At 38.7% G+C, this 17,438-nt stretch overlaps 1 protein-coding gene across 3 annotated transcripts in view; it reads left to right on the forward strand.

Annotated features, from left to right (window-relative positions):
* ece2b (endothelin converting enzyme 2b) overlaps positions 1-16,947 on the forward strand; it is a 41,080-nt gene extending 24,133 nt beyond the window's left edge. For all 3 annotated transcript variants that reach the window (XM_060887797.1, XM_060887799.1, XM_060887798.1), the window contains 14 exons: positions 796-942; positions 2,183-2,245; positions 4,342-4,530; positions 9,020-9,162; positions 9,789-9,903; positions 10,032-10,142; positions 10,439-10,537; positions 11,559-11,636; positions 11,739-11,842; positions 11,946-12,056; positions 12,173-12,240; positions 12,318-12,508; positions 12,755-12,850; positions 14,238-16,947. In XM_060887797.1, coding sequence (XP_060743780.1) covers positions 796-942; positions 2,183-2,245; positions 4,342-4,530; positions 9,020-9,162; positions 9,789-9,903; positions 10,032-10,142; positions 10,439-10,537; positions 11,559-11,636; positions 11,739-11,842; positions 11,946-12,056; positions 12,173-12,240; positions 12,318-12,508; positions 12,755-12,850; positions 14,238-14,414 — 1,692 coding nt within the window. In that variant the 3' untranslated portion in view covers positions 14,415-16,947. The remainder of the gene's footprint in view (positions 1-795; positions 943-2,182; positions 2,246-4,341; positions 4,531-9,019; positions 9,163-9,788; positions 9,904-10,031; positions 10,143-10,438; positions 10,538-11,558; positions 11,637-11,738; positions 11,843-11,945; positions 12,057-12,172; positions 12,241-12,317; positions 12,509-12,754; positions 12,851-14,237) is intronic.
* Positions 16,948-17,438: the final 491 nt, after the last annotated feature.

Below are 17,438 nucleotides of genomic sequence, written 5' to 3' on the forward strand. Positions count from 1 at the left end.
ACCCACTTGCATTTCAGTAGATATTCGAGTTTGCAGATTTGTGTGACAAGCCCGATGACAAAAATATTGTATCTAGCCGGCCTGTTGAGCCCATGGTCCATAAGTGTAGGCTATGTGCATTTGCCTGTTTACAGTGCTCTTACCAATGTTATGTAAATCATGCTTTTTCATTATAAGACACTTTGTGTTGAGATTTAAAGTTTTTGGCACCAGAAATCAAGCAGTTTTTAAGAAAATCAGCTGTCAAATAGGTTTTTTATTTATTTATTTATATATTTATTTATTTATTTATTTATTTATTTATTTATTTTTTTAAATCAATGTTTTTATATTAGAAAAAATGAATGGACCTAACACCATTCCTTGTGGAGTGGCAAACAAAAGGCTGTGCGTCTAATTTCTTAAAGCCCCCACACACAGGAGTACTGGTGAGAGAAGAAAATTATTAGAATTCTTATGTTCTCTCTGTCTCTCTGCTGAGGTTGTTAGTGATCAAATGAATCGGCTCAGCTGTCTTTAGACTGAACTTTCTAAGGATAGGTGCAATTCATTGAGTTTGACGTCTACTCACATCTTTAACTTGATTGCATCCCCTTCTTCCATTGATGGTGAAGTCAAGCAACCCAAATGAAACTGATTTACAATCTTTTGTGTATGGACTATTCACATTCATACAATGAATGCCAGGGTTCATATATTAAGCTTGGTGTGCCCATTTATCCTGCAGAATCAAAGAACTGCAGTTTCAGTGGAGATGCTGCACTAACCTTTCATGCACTGATTGTATGTTTTCAGACAGGGGGTTGGAACATTACTGAGCCTTGGGAAAAGGATAACTTCATGGAGGTGCTGAAGACAGTCTCAGGCCCATACAGAGCTCAGCCTTTCTTCACTGTGGGGGTCAGCGTGGACCCTAAAAACTCCAACAGTAACGTAATTCAGGTACATTCCAAATCTCATGCAGGTCTTGTATACAACATTTTAAAAGTTTACAAAAAGACTGAGCATTGCATACTTTATATTTGTAAAATTTCACCTTGTTCGTAAATAAATAAGGATAAAATAAATGTGAGCACTCAATAACTAGGGATTAAAAATTATTCTTATCATTTGTTGCTGAACCAAACTTGACATATCAAGAATACAAAATAACACTCTCAAGAAACAGAACTGGTGGTCTCGCTTTACCTAAATTTTTTTTTTTTTTTTTTTTTTGGAGACATTGGCACCTGAAATCTAGCTGGATGTTTTTTTTTTATTTGCCTTTTAATGGTACATTTTTCAGAATTCACGTGTTTGACCAGGTTACTTTACCGGACGTTGTCCAGATTCGAGTTGGCAAAATAAAACTATGATGTACTCTGACTCACTTCCTCTAACAGTCAAGAGTTTAGAGTGTCCGCTAGGACCAGCTAGCACAGACCCAGCCAGTAATCTAGGGATTAGTCATGTATTAGGCATCACCCGATTTGGCCCGACCAATTACGTGTAGCATCATAAAGTAGCATCATTTACATTGTAGGGAGCATAAAATAGAGTTTTTACTTAAAATACAGAGTTTTGATAAAATAAGAGATGATGTAACAAAGCAGCACAAAACCACACATTTTGTCTGTTCTGCTTGCTGCTTGTTTCCCAAGATCATTAGCAGGATTATTGTTTCTCTGTTCTAATATATTTTCTTAATCTAATGTTCAAGCACTGCATGAGCTCAGTCAGGTGAGAATGTTATATCTGCAGAAGCACAGCAATGTACAACTGCAATTCTTATGTAATAGACAGTAGATCATTTTCATTTTCTACACTGATTGAAATGGTGGCTGCTGATGCTCAGTCACTCTCTCATATACACACACCTGCTCACTCTCATGCTCTCCTTTGCTTCCTCTCTCGCAGAGCTAATAATAAGCATGACATCTCGCTTAACTAGTAAGGTTTTAGACAATCTCTTCAGGCACTGTGTTAATGTTGTCCCTTACTCACCTTGATCTATTGCAGGAACACACTTGGGCATGAATTATTAAAGTAAAAATTCCACATTTGAGTGAAATATCTGGCTTCAAAATGGTAGAGCCTCTTGCTGAAACTAGATAGCATCAGTTGACCTTTTGAGTTTGCTTTGCAGTGAATTAATGCTTTTATTTATTTGCTCACCTGTGTCTTTGTGTATCTGTGTTTTCAGGTTGACCAATCCGGACTCTTCCTTCCCTCCCGGGATTATTACCTCAATAAGACTAATGAAAAGGTAGGACACCCTATGCTTTTTAATACATGTGATTCAGCTCATTAGGTAAAGTTACTTTTGCCTTTATTGGGACATGTATAGCGTTCATTCATTTTTGTGGTTCAGTGCTTGATGCATTTGGCAGTTATTTTTCATATGGAACATGTAGTGCTGTTGTGGGGGTTGACTCGTGACTGCTGCATATGCACTACTTATGTAGTGTTGCATTTGTAGTGCAGACGCATGACTCACAGCTGGCACTTAGAGTGTGTTTAGGGATAAAATGTTTGCGTTTAAATATCAGCATTTGTATTTATAACAAAATTCTGTAAGAATGAATGCTTGAAGAGATCTTCATTTATGAGTGAGATATCGAACCACCTACCTTGCACAGAGCGAGAAAAAGGTTTATCTGGACTGTCTTGATGGCATTGCCATGAGGATTATAAAACAGGTGTGAGTCCCACCTCCGCGTTGCACAGGTCACGTCTGCCAGCCAAACCTGACTGGCATATTGGTTCATACTGGGTCAACACAAAGGAGCCTATCCCTTGGTGAGAATCATTTACATCATCAGAGAATCAGGGATTATCAGATGTTTATCTTGAAGACCAGACAGGAGAATCTGTTTGTGCAGCTTTAGGATTCTAATGCAATTTCTGGTGCATTCAATCATTCATGCCATCCCACAAAGTTGTGCAGTGATGAACAAGTCACCACAGTGTAAATATCTTCAACTTCTATTTCCCCAAACCAGGATCAGGACGTACCTATTGCCCTCATCAAGTTGGCGAGCACGCCCACAGGAGGCTGTATTTTGTTTCCGTTTTGTCAAGGCTTATCTTATCTTATCTTATCTTATCTTATCTTATCTTATCTTAATGTAAGTTTGTGGTGCACAGGCTGGACAGAGAGCATTGAAACCTTCCTGCTCTTCTGAAACAAATGGAGGGAAATGCAAGACCCATAATGTAATTGGCTGGCACATCAGTGATGTGTCTAACTATGCGGGTGAATGAAGGATAAGGTTTCAGCTTATCAGGGTTAAGGGTTAAGCTTATGTAGCTTAACACCTGACCCTCAACTGTAGAAATTGCCTACAAGACAGATTTACAGATGTGGCGGTTGCTAACATGCTTTGCTAAAACCAGTGCCAGTACTATATCACTATTTTCATAGAACATGCCTTGAGATCAAATTTATCAAGAGGCTCAAAGTATGGTAGTTGTGATATTAACTTCAATATTTAGCCAAGTAAGAAGCAAGGCAGAGTTTGAGCTTTCAGGAAATTGCTGTGTTTCCAAAACCTTCATGGCAAGCTGAAATAGGAGAGCTGACTTTGCTCAGGAAATATAAAGATCATAAGAATGGAACACTGGAAGGCTACTGAGCCAGAGCCTGATTACCATTAAAACATACATGATTTGAAATCATAGCGTGTCATATAAATAATGCTCTCGCCTTTCGAATGGTGATCAATCAGACTACACAGGGCTGTCTGATGGTTTTAAACTCTTGTGTGTCAGGCCCAGAGTGCCAGGCTTTCCATATAAGGGTGAAATATGTCCCCAGGATCCTGAGAACTGTGAGGTCTGTGTATCATCAGTGACCACGGGAAGCCACAAAGTAGTAGTTTTAGGATTAAGTTGCCCAACCAGTGTTTTCCTTTTCAGTGGGATGCTATCAGAATGAGGCTGAGCCCCCATTCCCACATCCTGGTTAGACTTTGTGCAATCAGCAGAAATGCATACAGCGTGCTCATGCACTATTTATGCACTGGTGCATCCACCTCTATCAGGGCATAGTGATTATTTAGTGAACAAGACTTTTATAGGCAGGAGAACAGGGACAGCTGCTAGTTCCACCAACACAGGTCAGAATCAATCCTATGAATGGCACATTCTGGTTATACAATTTAGTGTAGCCTTTTCCCAGTTTATTAAGAAACCCAGCACACACACATGCACTAATTCAGCTTTTTGTGCTTTCTGATATGATTGAGGATCATGGAATCACAGGTCTGTTAAACTGAACTGTATGCTAATACTGTTAGTGTACCCACACCTGAGTTTTTACTTGTTACTCATGCTGGTGTGTTTTTTTCTTTCTGATTTAAGGTTTTGAAGGCATATCTTGACTACATGGTAGAGCTTGGGTTGTTGCTGGGAGGCGATAAAAACTCCACTCAGAGTCAGATGCAACAAATTCTGGACTTTGAGACTGCACTCGCCAACATCACTGTGCCCCAGGATGAGCGCAGGGACGAGGAGAAAATCTATCACAAAATCACCGTTGCTGAGCTGCAGGTGTGTGCATGAGGCATGATGAGAATGAGGGAGAGGGAGGAAGATGTGTGTGCTGCTTTGTTTACACAATGGTCAGTGATTCTCAAACAGTTTTGTAGTCAGGGATCCCTTTAATTGGAAAACACATTCCACAGATATCTCTGTTTACTTTATGACTGTTTATACAAGTATTTAAATATTAGGCTTATTGTACAAATGTTTACAACTTTCTGACTATTTATTGGAACCATAGTGCTTTTTAGTCCTGGAAGCTCTACTGACAGAACACATTAGGTGTAACCTGACATCATTAATGGACCTACTTATTTTTGATTTATTAAGGTTTTGATTAAACACATTCAATTCAAGTGACCAGTCAAACAGGCTAAAGCTATAACTCACTACGTATATGACCAGAAGTATGTGGATACCTGACCATGACAACAATTTGGGGAAGGCCCAAATATGGGTGTGATGAAGTCTGAAGCACAAAATTGTTTAGAATGCCTTTGTATGCTGTAACATTGTGTTCCCATCACTGGAACTAAAGGGTTTTGTTCTCTTCACTGGAAGTAAACATGTTCCAGCATGACGCAGTCAATGTGCTAAAAGCAAGATTAATAAAGACATGCTTTACCAAGGTTGGAGCGGAACAACTTTACTGGCCTGCACAGAGCACTGCTCTCAACACCACTGAACACCTTTGGGATAAACCTGAACGCTGACCGCGCACCAGACCTCCTCACCTGACATCAGTGCCAGACATCAGTAAAGTTCTTATGGCTTAATGAGCACAAATCCTGACAGCCACAATCTAACTTCAAGCCTCTTCAGAAGAGTGGAAGTTTTATACGTATATACAGTTGCAATCAGTAATATTCAACCCCCTCACCTCAAAAGACATTATAGTGATGTGGATAAAAGATAATGAAAATCAATGAAAAAAAACCTCATGAAATAACAAATATTTATTTAACATACAAGTTAGTTTGCCAACAGAAGTTGACTTAACTTTGAAGTTTAAATGAAAATTGTAACTGTTGTAACACATGAGCATGTGCAGTATAATTCAACCCCCAACTTCAATACCTTGTGGAGTGTCCTTTATTTTTTATAACCTCTAACAAACGGTTTCGGTAAGTGCTGACAAGCTTCTTACACCTCTCGATTGGAATCTTTGCTCATTCTTCACATGCAAAAGTCTGTAACTCAGTGATGTTTGATGGCTTCCATGCTGCAACTGCCTTCTTCAAATCCCACCAAAGATTTTCAATTGGATTTAAATCTGGTGACTGAGAAGGCCACTCCAGGACGCTCCAGCATCTTTCCCCCAACCAAGCATTAGTTGATTTGGAGGTGTGCTTGGGATCATTGTCTTGCTAGAAGATCCAATGATCACCAAGGTAATTGTCAACAGAAGGCATCACGTTCTTCTTTAAAATGACCTGGTATTTCTGGGAATCCATGATGCTAGGTACACGATCAAGATTGCCAGTTCCTGCCGCAGAAAAACAGCCCACAACATCAATGACCCACCTCCGTGCTTGACCATGGGGATGGTATTCTTTTGGTCATAAGCCTGACCTTTTTCAAGGGCCCTTGATGAAATTGTGGGCTTTCTTCCATGGCCAGGAAGGTTTGCAGCTGTTCCATAAGTTTTAAACTTCCTTATAATGCTCCCAATGGTGTCTCTTGGAATGTTAAATATTTTGGAAATCTTCTTATACCCAAGGCCCTTCAGATGTGATGAAATAATCTCCTCTTTCAGCTTTTGTGGAAGCTCCTTTGTCTTTCCCATGATTGCAACTCACCTTGAACACCTTCATGGTTGGGGTTTATATATGCATCACAGCTGAAGCAAATGAAGGATTGTTATAGAGTTCCTAAAAGCTTAATGATGTTTCAGCTCCACATCAGGCCATAAAATCTGTCAGAAAGCTTTAAAAATAACAATATTATATAGGGGTTGAATAATTGTAACATGGCTATCTTAACAAAATATACTGTTACACACAAATACTACATCATACATGTTCTGTGTTGATTTTATGCATCACTTAACTCATAAAGAAGTCATCCAAAGCACAATCCCGCACTTTGAAAAGATTTTTATTCATAAATCCTTAACTCTTTGGGGGTTGAATATTTCTGATTGCAACTGTGTGTGTATGTATGTGTATATATGTGTATATATACGTATACGTATATGTGTGTGTGTGTGTGTGTGTGTGTGTGTGTGTGTATATAAAATATAATATAACAAAGGTGAACTAAATCTGGTTTGGGATCTGCAACAAGGACAGTTGGGGGTGATTAGTCAGGTTCTCATATACTTTTGGTCATGAATTATAAATAAGATAATGGTGATAATGTTGGGTTGTGATTTTCACAATTGTAGAAAAAATAAACCAACCAAACAAAACAATAACATGGTATATTGGAACCACTAGAGGTCCTCTCTCTGAGAACCGCTGCCATAGCAGATCTCACTGTTACTTCTGATAACAGTTTTAGAACATTTCCTTTTGCGGATGCATCTTTTTTTTTTTTTTTTTTAAAGAACAATTTAATTTTCAGGAATCTTTTGTTCATGCCTCACACCAGCACCCCTTTGTCTCACAATGCCCGCAATTGTTATGGCAACAGTTGCTAGGCAACAGGTTTTTTTTTTTTTTTTTTTTAATAGGAGAATGAGAGACAAGCAAGTATGAGGCAAAGCAATAGCAGGATATAAATGGTTTCACTGATAATCGTCCCTGGCTTTCTGTTGTTGTTGTTGTTGTTGTTGTTGTTGTTATTATTATTACTATCACTACCATAAATAATAATGAGCATAGTATTAATATAGGGGGCACGGTGGCTTAGTGGTTAGCATGTTCGCCTCACACCTCCAGGGTTGGGGTTCGATTCCCGCCTCCACCTTGTGTGTGGAGTTTGCATGTTCTCCCCGTGCCTCGGGGGTTTCCTCCGGGTACTCCGGTTTCCTCCCCTGGTCCAAAGACATGCATGGTAGGTTGATTGGCATCTCTGGAAAATTGTCCCTAGTGTGTGATTGCGTGAGTGAATGAGTGTGTGTGCCCTGCAATGGGTTGGCACTCCGTCCAGGGTGTATCCTGCCTTGATGCCCGATGACGCCTGAGATAGGCACAGTCTCCCCGTGACCCGAGGTAGTTCAGATAAGCGGTAGAAAATGAGTGAGGGAGAGTATTAATATAATATAATGAGATAAATCTAATATATTATTTATGTTACTTATATTTATAAGTTTGAGTGTGAGTTGTAACAAGGCTTTTTGGGATAACCGCCATCTTGATGAATATTTTGTGTCTGTTGAAGGCCTGGACTGCTCCAAAGCCATTTCAGTGTTCAATTCAATTTAATTCAGTTCAAAAGTATTTGTATAGCACTTTTTACAATGGAAATCATCTCAAAGCAGCTTTACAGAACATAAAACTAAAGGTTAATATAAAGAATAATATAAAGATTAATATAATACGAAATTCCAGATTAATATTATATATATTTAAATGTGTATGTATTTATTCCCAATGAGCAAGTCTTAGGTGACTGTGGAAAGGAAAAACTTTCTTAGGATGGTAAAGGAATAAACCTTGAGAGGAACCAGACTCAAAGGGGAACCTCATCCTCATTTGGGTGACACTGGAGGGTGTGATTATAAATATACAGTCTGACAAATGTTTTATTGACGAGGAAGTTGTTGTCCTCCAAGACCACATGGAGTTGGTGTCACCTCTTTTAGTATAGCCTAGTCACGTATAAGATGTGTATTTCAGCAAGATATTCCCTAAGGACTGGGCAGCTTGGTTTGCCTTTTGGGCTCTGGAATGCAAACATGTTTGCATGTGTGAGTGAATTTGCTTGTTTTTGAGGGTGTGTGTGTTGCTTCTTGTGTGTGTGTGTGTGTGTGTGGGGGGGGTGTTCTGCCTATATATTCAGTTTCATTCACTATTCATATTTGTGAACTCACACCAAACAGAGCAGAAGAATATGATTCTCAGAAAGTGGTAGTTATTGCATTATTTCTGGTCAAAATCTTGAACAAGATGTACACTTTGGGGCTTCATACCTCTTCTTTAAGAGCAATAGTGAATGAAGGCTACATAGAATATTCATGGGATTTAATAGCCAGGAACAGTGTGTACAACACATCTCAAGTCCTCTGAGAATTCCACTCAGCCCAGTGTGATCAGCTGTTTTTGTGGGCAATGCTAATGGGGTTTCGTTCTTCTTTGCTAAGCTGTTGTGCATGTCCAGTATTTTATCCAAATGCAAAATGGACTTGTTTTTTAGCCTTCTGGTGATTTGCACATTCCTTTTAAAGTGCTCTTTCATACAAAAATTGCTCCATCACTCAGAATAAATTGAAGCTATTAAGAACTGGGTAGCATGATAACATTTTCTCTAATACTAAAGTGATCAAATTTAAATGAGCTATGATTTATTATTATTGCTTTGGGAGAACATTTTATATTGATTTCCACTTCCTTAGACACTCGCACCAGCTGTGGATTGGCTGGACTACCTGACCTCTGCCCTTTCACCCCTTGAGCTCAATGATACAGAACCGGTGGTCGTGTACGCCAAGGAATATCTGCAGCAGGTCTCGGACCTCATCAACAAGACGGACCGCAAGTAAGAAATTGCTGAGGTCTAATACAGGGTCATTTAGCTGTGCATTTCTATCAGCTAATACCATGTAATATCTTCATCATTTAATAATATCACTGAATATTATAAAGATTTTTACCTCTAGAATTCTAGAAATCTTTCTGTGAAAACCCTGAAGTATTAAACTTGACATCAGATGGGACTATTTTTTCTGAGGAAACTTGAGGTTATCATTACCAGTGATGTCTGTTCTATATTGTTTGTTCTCATATTTTCATTGTTGGTTCACTAGTTTTTCCGTTTTGTTTTGGTTTTTTTTGGACTTTTGTGAAGATCTTGCATGTTTCTCTGTACACACACTGAAACTATGGTGAATAGCAACGAGGCTGGAAACTGTTTACCATTTAATTTGACCTGACACTAGTTTGTCAGATGAATTTTATACCTACAGGTTAATAAAAATATTTTCTTCCTTTTTTGTTTTTTGGAATAAATTCACAGTATGCACTGTAGTGCAGACTCTTCACCTGTCTTCGCAGTCTGTCTTACTCTACTTCTTTTTGATCTTCTCTTGATCTATCTGCTGTCTTGCTCACACACACACACACAGTTTCCCTCACTCACACAGTGTTCATTTCTTCTTGTGGCAGTTTGCTGAATAACTACATGATTTGGAATCTGGTACAGAAAGGAGTATCCAGCCTGGACCAGCGCTTTGAAAACGCCCAGGATAAACTCCTGGAGAGTCTATATGGCACCAAAAAGGTAAATAAAGATGGCTCAGTCAGGTGTTGAATCAGTTGTCACTGACTAGCAAGCTGAATGTGTTTCCCTATATACTAAGGAAACGAATTTTCTTTACTTTTTTCTCTCCTGTGTGTATACATATACAGTCATGTACTCCTCGCTGGCAGACCTGTATTGGAAACACAGATGACACTCTGGGTTTTGCTCTTGGTGCACTGTTTGTTAAAGCCACCTTCGACAAACACAGCAAAGAGATTGTGAGTTTCACAGTGCCTCCAGTCTCTATTTACTGCTAAACATTAAACTGCACCAAGTGGATAAGATAATCATCAGTGATGTCATTTCCATTAGCTTTCACATTACCATTAGTGACTCTTTGCTACCACAATGTGGCTGTATTCTGAACTACACCATATTCACTATACTCATATGTTCATCCACACCATGTATTGTAAAGGTCTGTTCTTTCATACTCTATTAATTACCAAATGATTGTGTTCTTGGATCAGCACTCGAAGCTCTGAGATGTTTAAGATATCTTCTCTTGCTGCAGGCTGAGGGTATGATCAATGAGATCCGATCTGCTTTTAAAGAGGCTTTGGATAACCTCAGTTGGATGGATGAACAGACACGACAAGCGGCCAAGGACAAGGTGAGGGAACACAAGCTGGCAGCCCAAAATAAATTGCACTCGTGCCTTAGGAGGGCTGCATGATATTAAATAGAACAGAAATTTTTTTTTTCTGGTTTCCTGTCCTCTGGTTTTCTTTTAGTTCATGTAGAATTTTCAGAGCAGTTTTCTGATGTTTGGCTTTGCTTGTTAAGCTGTTTTTTTCTTTCTAGCTTTTTTGTAATCAATTTTACAACTGGATCCCTACAAACTGTCCAGATTTCCAAATATTTATGGACCTGACTATGTAATTGTTATTTTAACTGTCTACCACAGCGGTCTGGTTAAAAAAAAATAAATATGTGGTAAAATTGCAGTTTTTCAACTTTTTAAGAGACCAAATGTAATTGTACAAACTAACATCGCTGTAAAATAAATTGGTATTTTTTAGCGTTTCTTAAAAAATGCTTTTCTGTCAAATCTGGAAGCTCTAGACATCACCAAACTATCCATTTATCCATAGGATATTTTTCCAAACATTTGGCAAACTCTAATCTGGTCTTCCTGTTTTTAAATCTTACCAAGAATGTACCAAATATTTGATTTGCCAACATCTAATATTTGCTATCTCTTTGGTTTTTTGCCTGATTGCTTGATTCATGGCAGTGACAGCTTTGTGCACTTTAGATGGAGTTAACAAAAGTGCAATTGAAATTCTGTAAGAATAATACACCTGGCCATAGAATAGCTGAGCAGCCAATCATCCAATTACTTTTGGTTCCTCAAAAAGGAAAGTTGTGTAGGACTTTTTTGGTCTCGAATACCTGACTTCCTGATGTCTAATTATTAGTGATTAGAGATTAGTTTAAGTGATTATTATACAGTATTCATTGTATAATTTAAAATACAGTGCATTTTGTTAGACAGCTATAATAACAATAACCAAATATTTATGGGTCTGAAAGTATGACTTTACTATTACATCAAAGAATGTGGTTTTTCAAGATAATTTATTTATTTATTTATTTTTATATATTTTTTTAATTTTTATTTTATTTTTAAGGCTGATGCCATCTATGACATGATCGGTTTTCCAGACTTCATCCTGGACCCCAAAGAGTTGGATGAAGTATATGATGGGGTAGGCAAACAAATGACCAGATCTAGATTATAATGCTGAGGTACATCTTTAGTGAGATGGTGGTGTGGAAATGTAGTTATTTTAGATTTGCTGTTTTCCTAGTATGATGTCTCGGAGGACAACTTTTTCCAGAACATGCTCAACTTCTACAACTTCTCAGCCCGAGTGATGGCAGACCAGCTGCGCAAACCTCCAAACAAAGACCAGTGAGTTTGTGTGTGTGTTTGTGTGCCTAAGCTTAATTACGAGTTGTAAAAAAGCACTTTTATTGATTAGGATTAACTCTAGCTCTCTCCCCGCCCCTTTTAGATGGAGCATGACTCCTCCTACAGTGAATGCGTACTACATGCCCACCAAGAATGGCATTGTGTTTCCGGCTGGAATCCTACAAGCTCCGTTCTATGCTCGGGACCACCCCAAGTGAGTGTGTTTCTGAACTTGGTGCCTTAAGATTACAACTTTGACATCTTAATGATAATTAAGTTATAATAATATATAATAAAATAATGTCATTATTGTGTGTGTTATCCTCACAGAGCACTAAACTTTGGGGGCATTGGAGTGGTCATGGGACATGAGCTTACTCACGCTTTTGATGACCAGGGTATGTAGATGTGTACATACACAAAGACGCATACATACACACATCATTGCTCATGTTTATATTTTTGCTTTGTGCAGGCAGAGAGTATGATAAGGATGGGAATCTTAGGCCATGGTGGCAGAACTCTTCAGTGGATGCGTTTAAGAACCGCACAGAGTGCATGGTGGATCAGTACTCTCAGTACACCATCAATGGAGAACACATCAATGGCAAACAAACCTTGGGAGAGAACATTGCAGACAATGGAGGCTTAAAGGCTGCCTATCATGCAAGTTATTTCTCTGGCTCAGTTTTTTTTTTTTTTACTGCTGAAGATGTCTGACTACATATTTATACAAACGGTTCCATATAATGTTAATGGTTTCATAATATTTGACTTGGTTCACTTGATTTCCCTTGTACTAGATGCCCGATTAAATTTACTTTTCTATTTTGTATCAATTATTTTAGACTTCTTAGATTCTTCAATTCAATAATTCATGATAAATTAATTTTGAGATTTTGGTGTTTTCAGGCTTACAGGTCATGGGTAAAGAGGAATGGGAAAGAGAAAAGACTCCCTGCAGTCAATCTGACCAATGACCAGCTCTTCTTTGTTGGGTTTGCACAGGTAAGTGATGATCTCCATAGTCCTTCAAGGTGGAATGATGAAGTAGTGCTCCAAAATCTGATCATTTTTAAGCAACGGTCTTGACAATACTTAATGTGAATTTAGTATTTATTCTGAGGTTTGTATAATAATGGTGGAGCTCCATAATCCATAAATTCCATTGGGGTCAGAATTACATGTAATAAAACTTTCATTTGTTACAGTTTCTCTAATAAATATTAAACAAGAATTAGGTCAATTAGATGGACAGAGATATAACATGTATAATAAATGCATGTCCTCCATGGTTTTTGATTGAAAAAGAAAATTGTTTTATGATTTATTTGCAAAATTTCAAAAAAGACAGACAGAGGTAAAAAAAACTCCTCTCTGCAGTTTAGGTGAGCTTGTGACCAGTGTAGCCTGAGAGGAGTGGACTAGAGGTCTTCTCGGGTCTAAAAGAAAAAATGTACCCGACCCAAATCACTTTTTACCCAAATCCGACGTGCATAATTTGTTGTTTTTTTTTAAAGAAAGACCCGACCCGAGACAAACCCGAAAAAATTAAACCCAAGTCCGACCCGTTTTTTTTTTTTTTTTTTTTGACCTGACTGGACCCGAATGTTGCATAACTCTACACTAAAGTAAGCACTACAGCATGGATTCAAAATTGATTGACAGGTCTGTTTCAACGAAAATTAGCTTACCGTCAGTCACATGTCGGCAGCCACATGTCGCAAGCGGTCTTGGCAAACAGAGGAGAGGTTGGAAAAGGACTCGAGTCGATGCACACACACAAGATAAAGTAGTTAGGGTCTTCTCGGGTCCGTTCGGTAAAAACAATTTAAATTACCCGAGACCCGATGCCGCTATTATTATACCCGACCCGTGTCCGAGGCACACATGAAACCTTTAGACCCGAACCCGCTTGGGTCTCGGGTCAGACCTTGGGTTTCCGGATCTCAGTGGACCCGTGAAGACCTCTAGAGTGGACCCCACTTTGGTTGTTTTTCTGTTGTAGCCCAATGTTGAGCCATCTGTTGATGCCTTTCTGCTCACCACAGCTATAAAGAGTGGTATTTAAGTTACTGTAGCCTTGGACCAGTCTGGTCCATTCTCCTGACCTCTCTCCTCAAGACAATTCTGCACACAGAATTGGTGCGGAACGTTTTAAAATTAATTAATTAATTGTTTTGCATCATTCTGTATAAAATATAGAGTGAAAATTAACTGAAAGTCTTGAACTGTATCTGCATGATTTTATACCCTGCACTGCTGTCTCATTATTCGGTGACCATGTACAGGAGTGTATGTTTTTGTTTTTTTGGTCAAAGAGGGGTAGAAACCTTTGCACTTATCTGCGAGTACTGAATTGATGTAAACACTACTTTTGTGTTCCTCTGTACAGGTTTGGTGTTCTGTTCGGACACCAGAAAGTGCCCACGAGGGCTTAATGACAGATCCTCACAGTCCACCCAAATACCGTGTCATTGGCACACTGTCTAACTCTCCTGAATTTGCGCAGCATTTCCAGTGTCCACTGGGCTCGCCTATGAACTCAGGCCACCGCTGTGAGGTGTGGTAAGAGCAGAAACAGCAGGTCCACTGGTATGCTTTGCTTCGACCAGTCAGGCGGATAGACTATAACTTTTCTCAAGCACTGGACTACTACTTATTCTTTTCATACTCTACAAGAAAAATGTTATGTTGCTGGATATGAAGCTGGTTTTTTTGATGGGTAGTGCCAGAGCCAGGAAGATGCGCGGAGTCAGCCATTGTTTTTGTCCAGCAACTGATGTCTCACTCCCCTTCTGCACGGCCACAAAAGCCTACAGTACATGGGGCTTTCCTATTTATTATTTGCTGCACTTGAACTTACAGTATGTGGGGCATAATGACAAGGGTGAAGAAGCTTTTTTTTATGCTTGTGTGGGTTTTTATTTTTTCAGTTCTTCAGTTGGACATGCCTCATTCTCCCCAAACCCTGTGATGTCAGAGGGAGCACCTCATCTTGCTTTGACCTCACAAGGAACCTTTGATTCTGTCTGTGACCTCACGAGAAGTGCCATACTGTCTCCGTTATTTCACAGGAAGTATTAGGAAAGAGAACTGCTGAGCTTCATCTGCCTATGAGGCCACAGGAAGGAAGTGACATCATGCTTTTCTGTATTATGATTTTGTTAAGTGGCTTACAGCTGGTAGATACTTTGTGATGAAGCACTGCCACTAATCTGTCTTACAACCTGTGTATTATTTCCATTCACTTATTTACCTGTTGACAAAGTTGAAGTGACCTGGTTGTTTAAAAGTGCTCTTTGCCAAAGAATGTTTGGGATTTTTTTTTTTTTTATAGTTTTTTGTTCTTTGAGTGAGTAGAAAAAAAAATGCTTTTCTTTACATTGATCATGAGAGGTATGCGAGAGGTGTTCGCTAGTGTTTATTTTAATGTCTGTGAGTTTCTTGTTTGTGTTGAACATTCAATGATGTCTAGCCTGATAAATAAATTTCAAAGCATTCAGAACCACTAAAGAAAAGGTGACGTGAGGCTGCATGAGTGAAGATAAGAGTAACCGTTAGATCAACCCTTGAATTGCTGCTGACTGCTATTCCCCCTGTGATGTACAGTTTACATTCTTTAGTCTTATAACAAAGTACAGTGCTCCACCATAAATATCAACGAAGTTAACAAGCGAGTGAGACGAATGCCCGTTCTCGTGAATTATCACTGATTTCTCATTCAAACTGCTCTCTGTACAATTGCTTATTAGCAGGTTTAGGATTTTGGCTGGTTTTGGTTAAATGAGCAGTCAGTAATTTAGTGTTTGTTAACCTGAATGTTGAGTTTATGAACTGATGAGCAACAAGCAAGGAAAGTAGACACCTTATGCTGACAGGTTGGATGTTTTCCATTTTCAGAAAATTAGGGCAGGCAGAGACTGGAGCAGATGACAGTGTTGCAATTTAACCACCAATTACACCTGTAATGGCATTATGTTTGACTGACCAGACTCATGGTGACTGACTCATGGTTTTTAAACAGGAATTTCACTAGCCATCGCTCTACCACCTCTTCAGCCCAAAGAAAACTGACCGTTTATTTTAAAGCTGCTGATGTATGACTTCACTCATTCACCACCCCTTTAAATGAAACTCTCTAGCTCTGTTGTGACTGGTACAGTGTTAGCTGTGCTGTTTTGTCTGTTGCTGTTTCATTCTCTGTCGTTTGCTTAAACATAAGGTTAGGATTGTAAAAATCTGTTCTGTTGTTCTGTCTAATTGGGAGAGGTGTCACGTCACTCCACCTGCCTTATAATGCACTTCGGCTGCAGTGTCCGTGTCTCAGTGTCAATAGATCCAGAGTTTGTGTGCTTCTTCAGGTCTGCAATCTCAGGCTACTGATTTGTCATTGTTGCACCTCCAATGTTCTGTGTGCTTAAAGAAACCCCGTTCACAGAGCATTTCTCTGCCTGCTTCTGTAGGTGTGCTTTTGCATCCCACATGCTGTCTGATCTCTCTGTTGATCTGGGATTTGAGCTTTGGTAAGATTTGTGTTTGCCCTTAAACATCTGAAGAGTAAAATATAGAAATGTATACATGATCTAATCTAAATGGAACTTTGAAGTTCTTGAAAGTCTTTAACTAGACAGAAGAGTTCTCTATTGACATCTGTGTGTCCTTTTACCAGCCATTATTGATCATCTTGGTGAAAAACAGCTAATTACAGGCTTAATTTAAAGTTTACACGGGGTTTAGTTCACTGAAATTCCTGGTAAATGAAAGGCAGTACCAAGCTTGTGTCATGGAGAAAAGTGTCCATAACCGATTGGATTTAATTCTCATTTCTCTGATTTCATAGTCATCCACACACATATAGTTGTTGGTCTATAATTTTTTTTTTTTAAATATGTATTTTGATGTTCTAGCATTATTTAAGTCACCAATGAAAAATTTTTGTAAGTTTGTTAATACAAAAGTAAAATGTAAGGGGTTACACTGATTGCGTTTTAGTTTATTTGACAAGTGCATTCTGTCTGAGGACACGCTGCCCAGCCTATAGTGCAACATTCCACATCAAGACGTATCAAAGAAACTGAAATAAAGATTATATATTATAAAAACCCCTGATATCCCTGAGTATTATTTACATACTTAATTTGTATTTTGGCTGGTATTTTAATTGCTTAAATGGATGCTTTGGTCTTTCCACAGTGGAGAATCTCCCGCTAGTGCTGGATTCCCTTAAGTCCCCTTCTTATGAGCACAAATAAGACACAAACTGAAATGGCCATTTATAAAAGCTGCATTTTTCTAACAAACACTAACAAAAATCTTAGCAATAAGCGAACCTTGTATGCATTGGTAGTCATAGGATACTGAAGTGACCTTGTGGTTGAACTCAGTCCTGTAATCCCCCAGTTTTGTAAATTAAATGTTTAACCTTGTAGCATTCTGTGCAAACTGTAGTATTACTTCTTCCAAACAGCAACCATCTGCTCCTGACACCAGCAAACATGACTGGGAAATATATGACTGCATTATCTATGAAAAATACCGTCTCATATCTCCCTTTATGATGGAAGGAAAGAGAAGGTACTTCACATTTGATCAT

This window comes from Tachysurus vachellii, chromosome 15 (genome assembly GCF_030014155.1).
Source record: "Tachysurus vachellii isolate PV-2020 chromosome 15, HZAU_Pvac_v1, whole genome shotgun sequence".
Taxonomy (NCBI): Eukaryota; Metazoa; Chordata; class Actinopteri; order Siluriformes; family Bagridae; genus Tachysurus; species Tachysurus vachellii.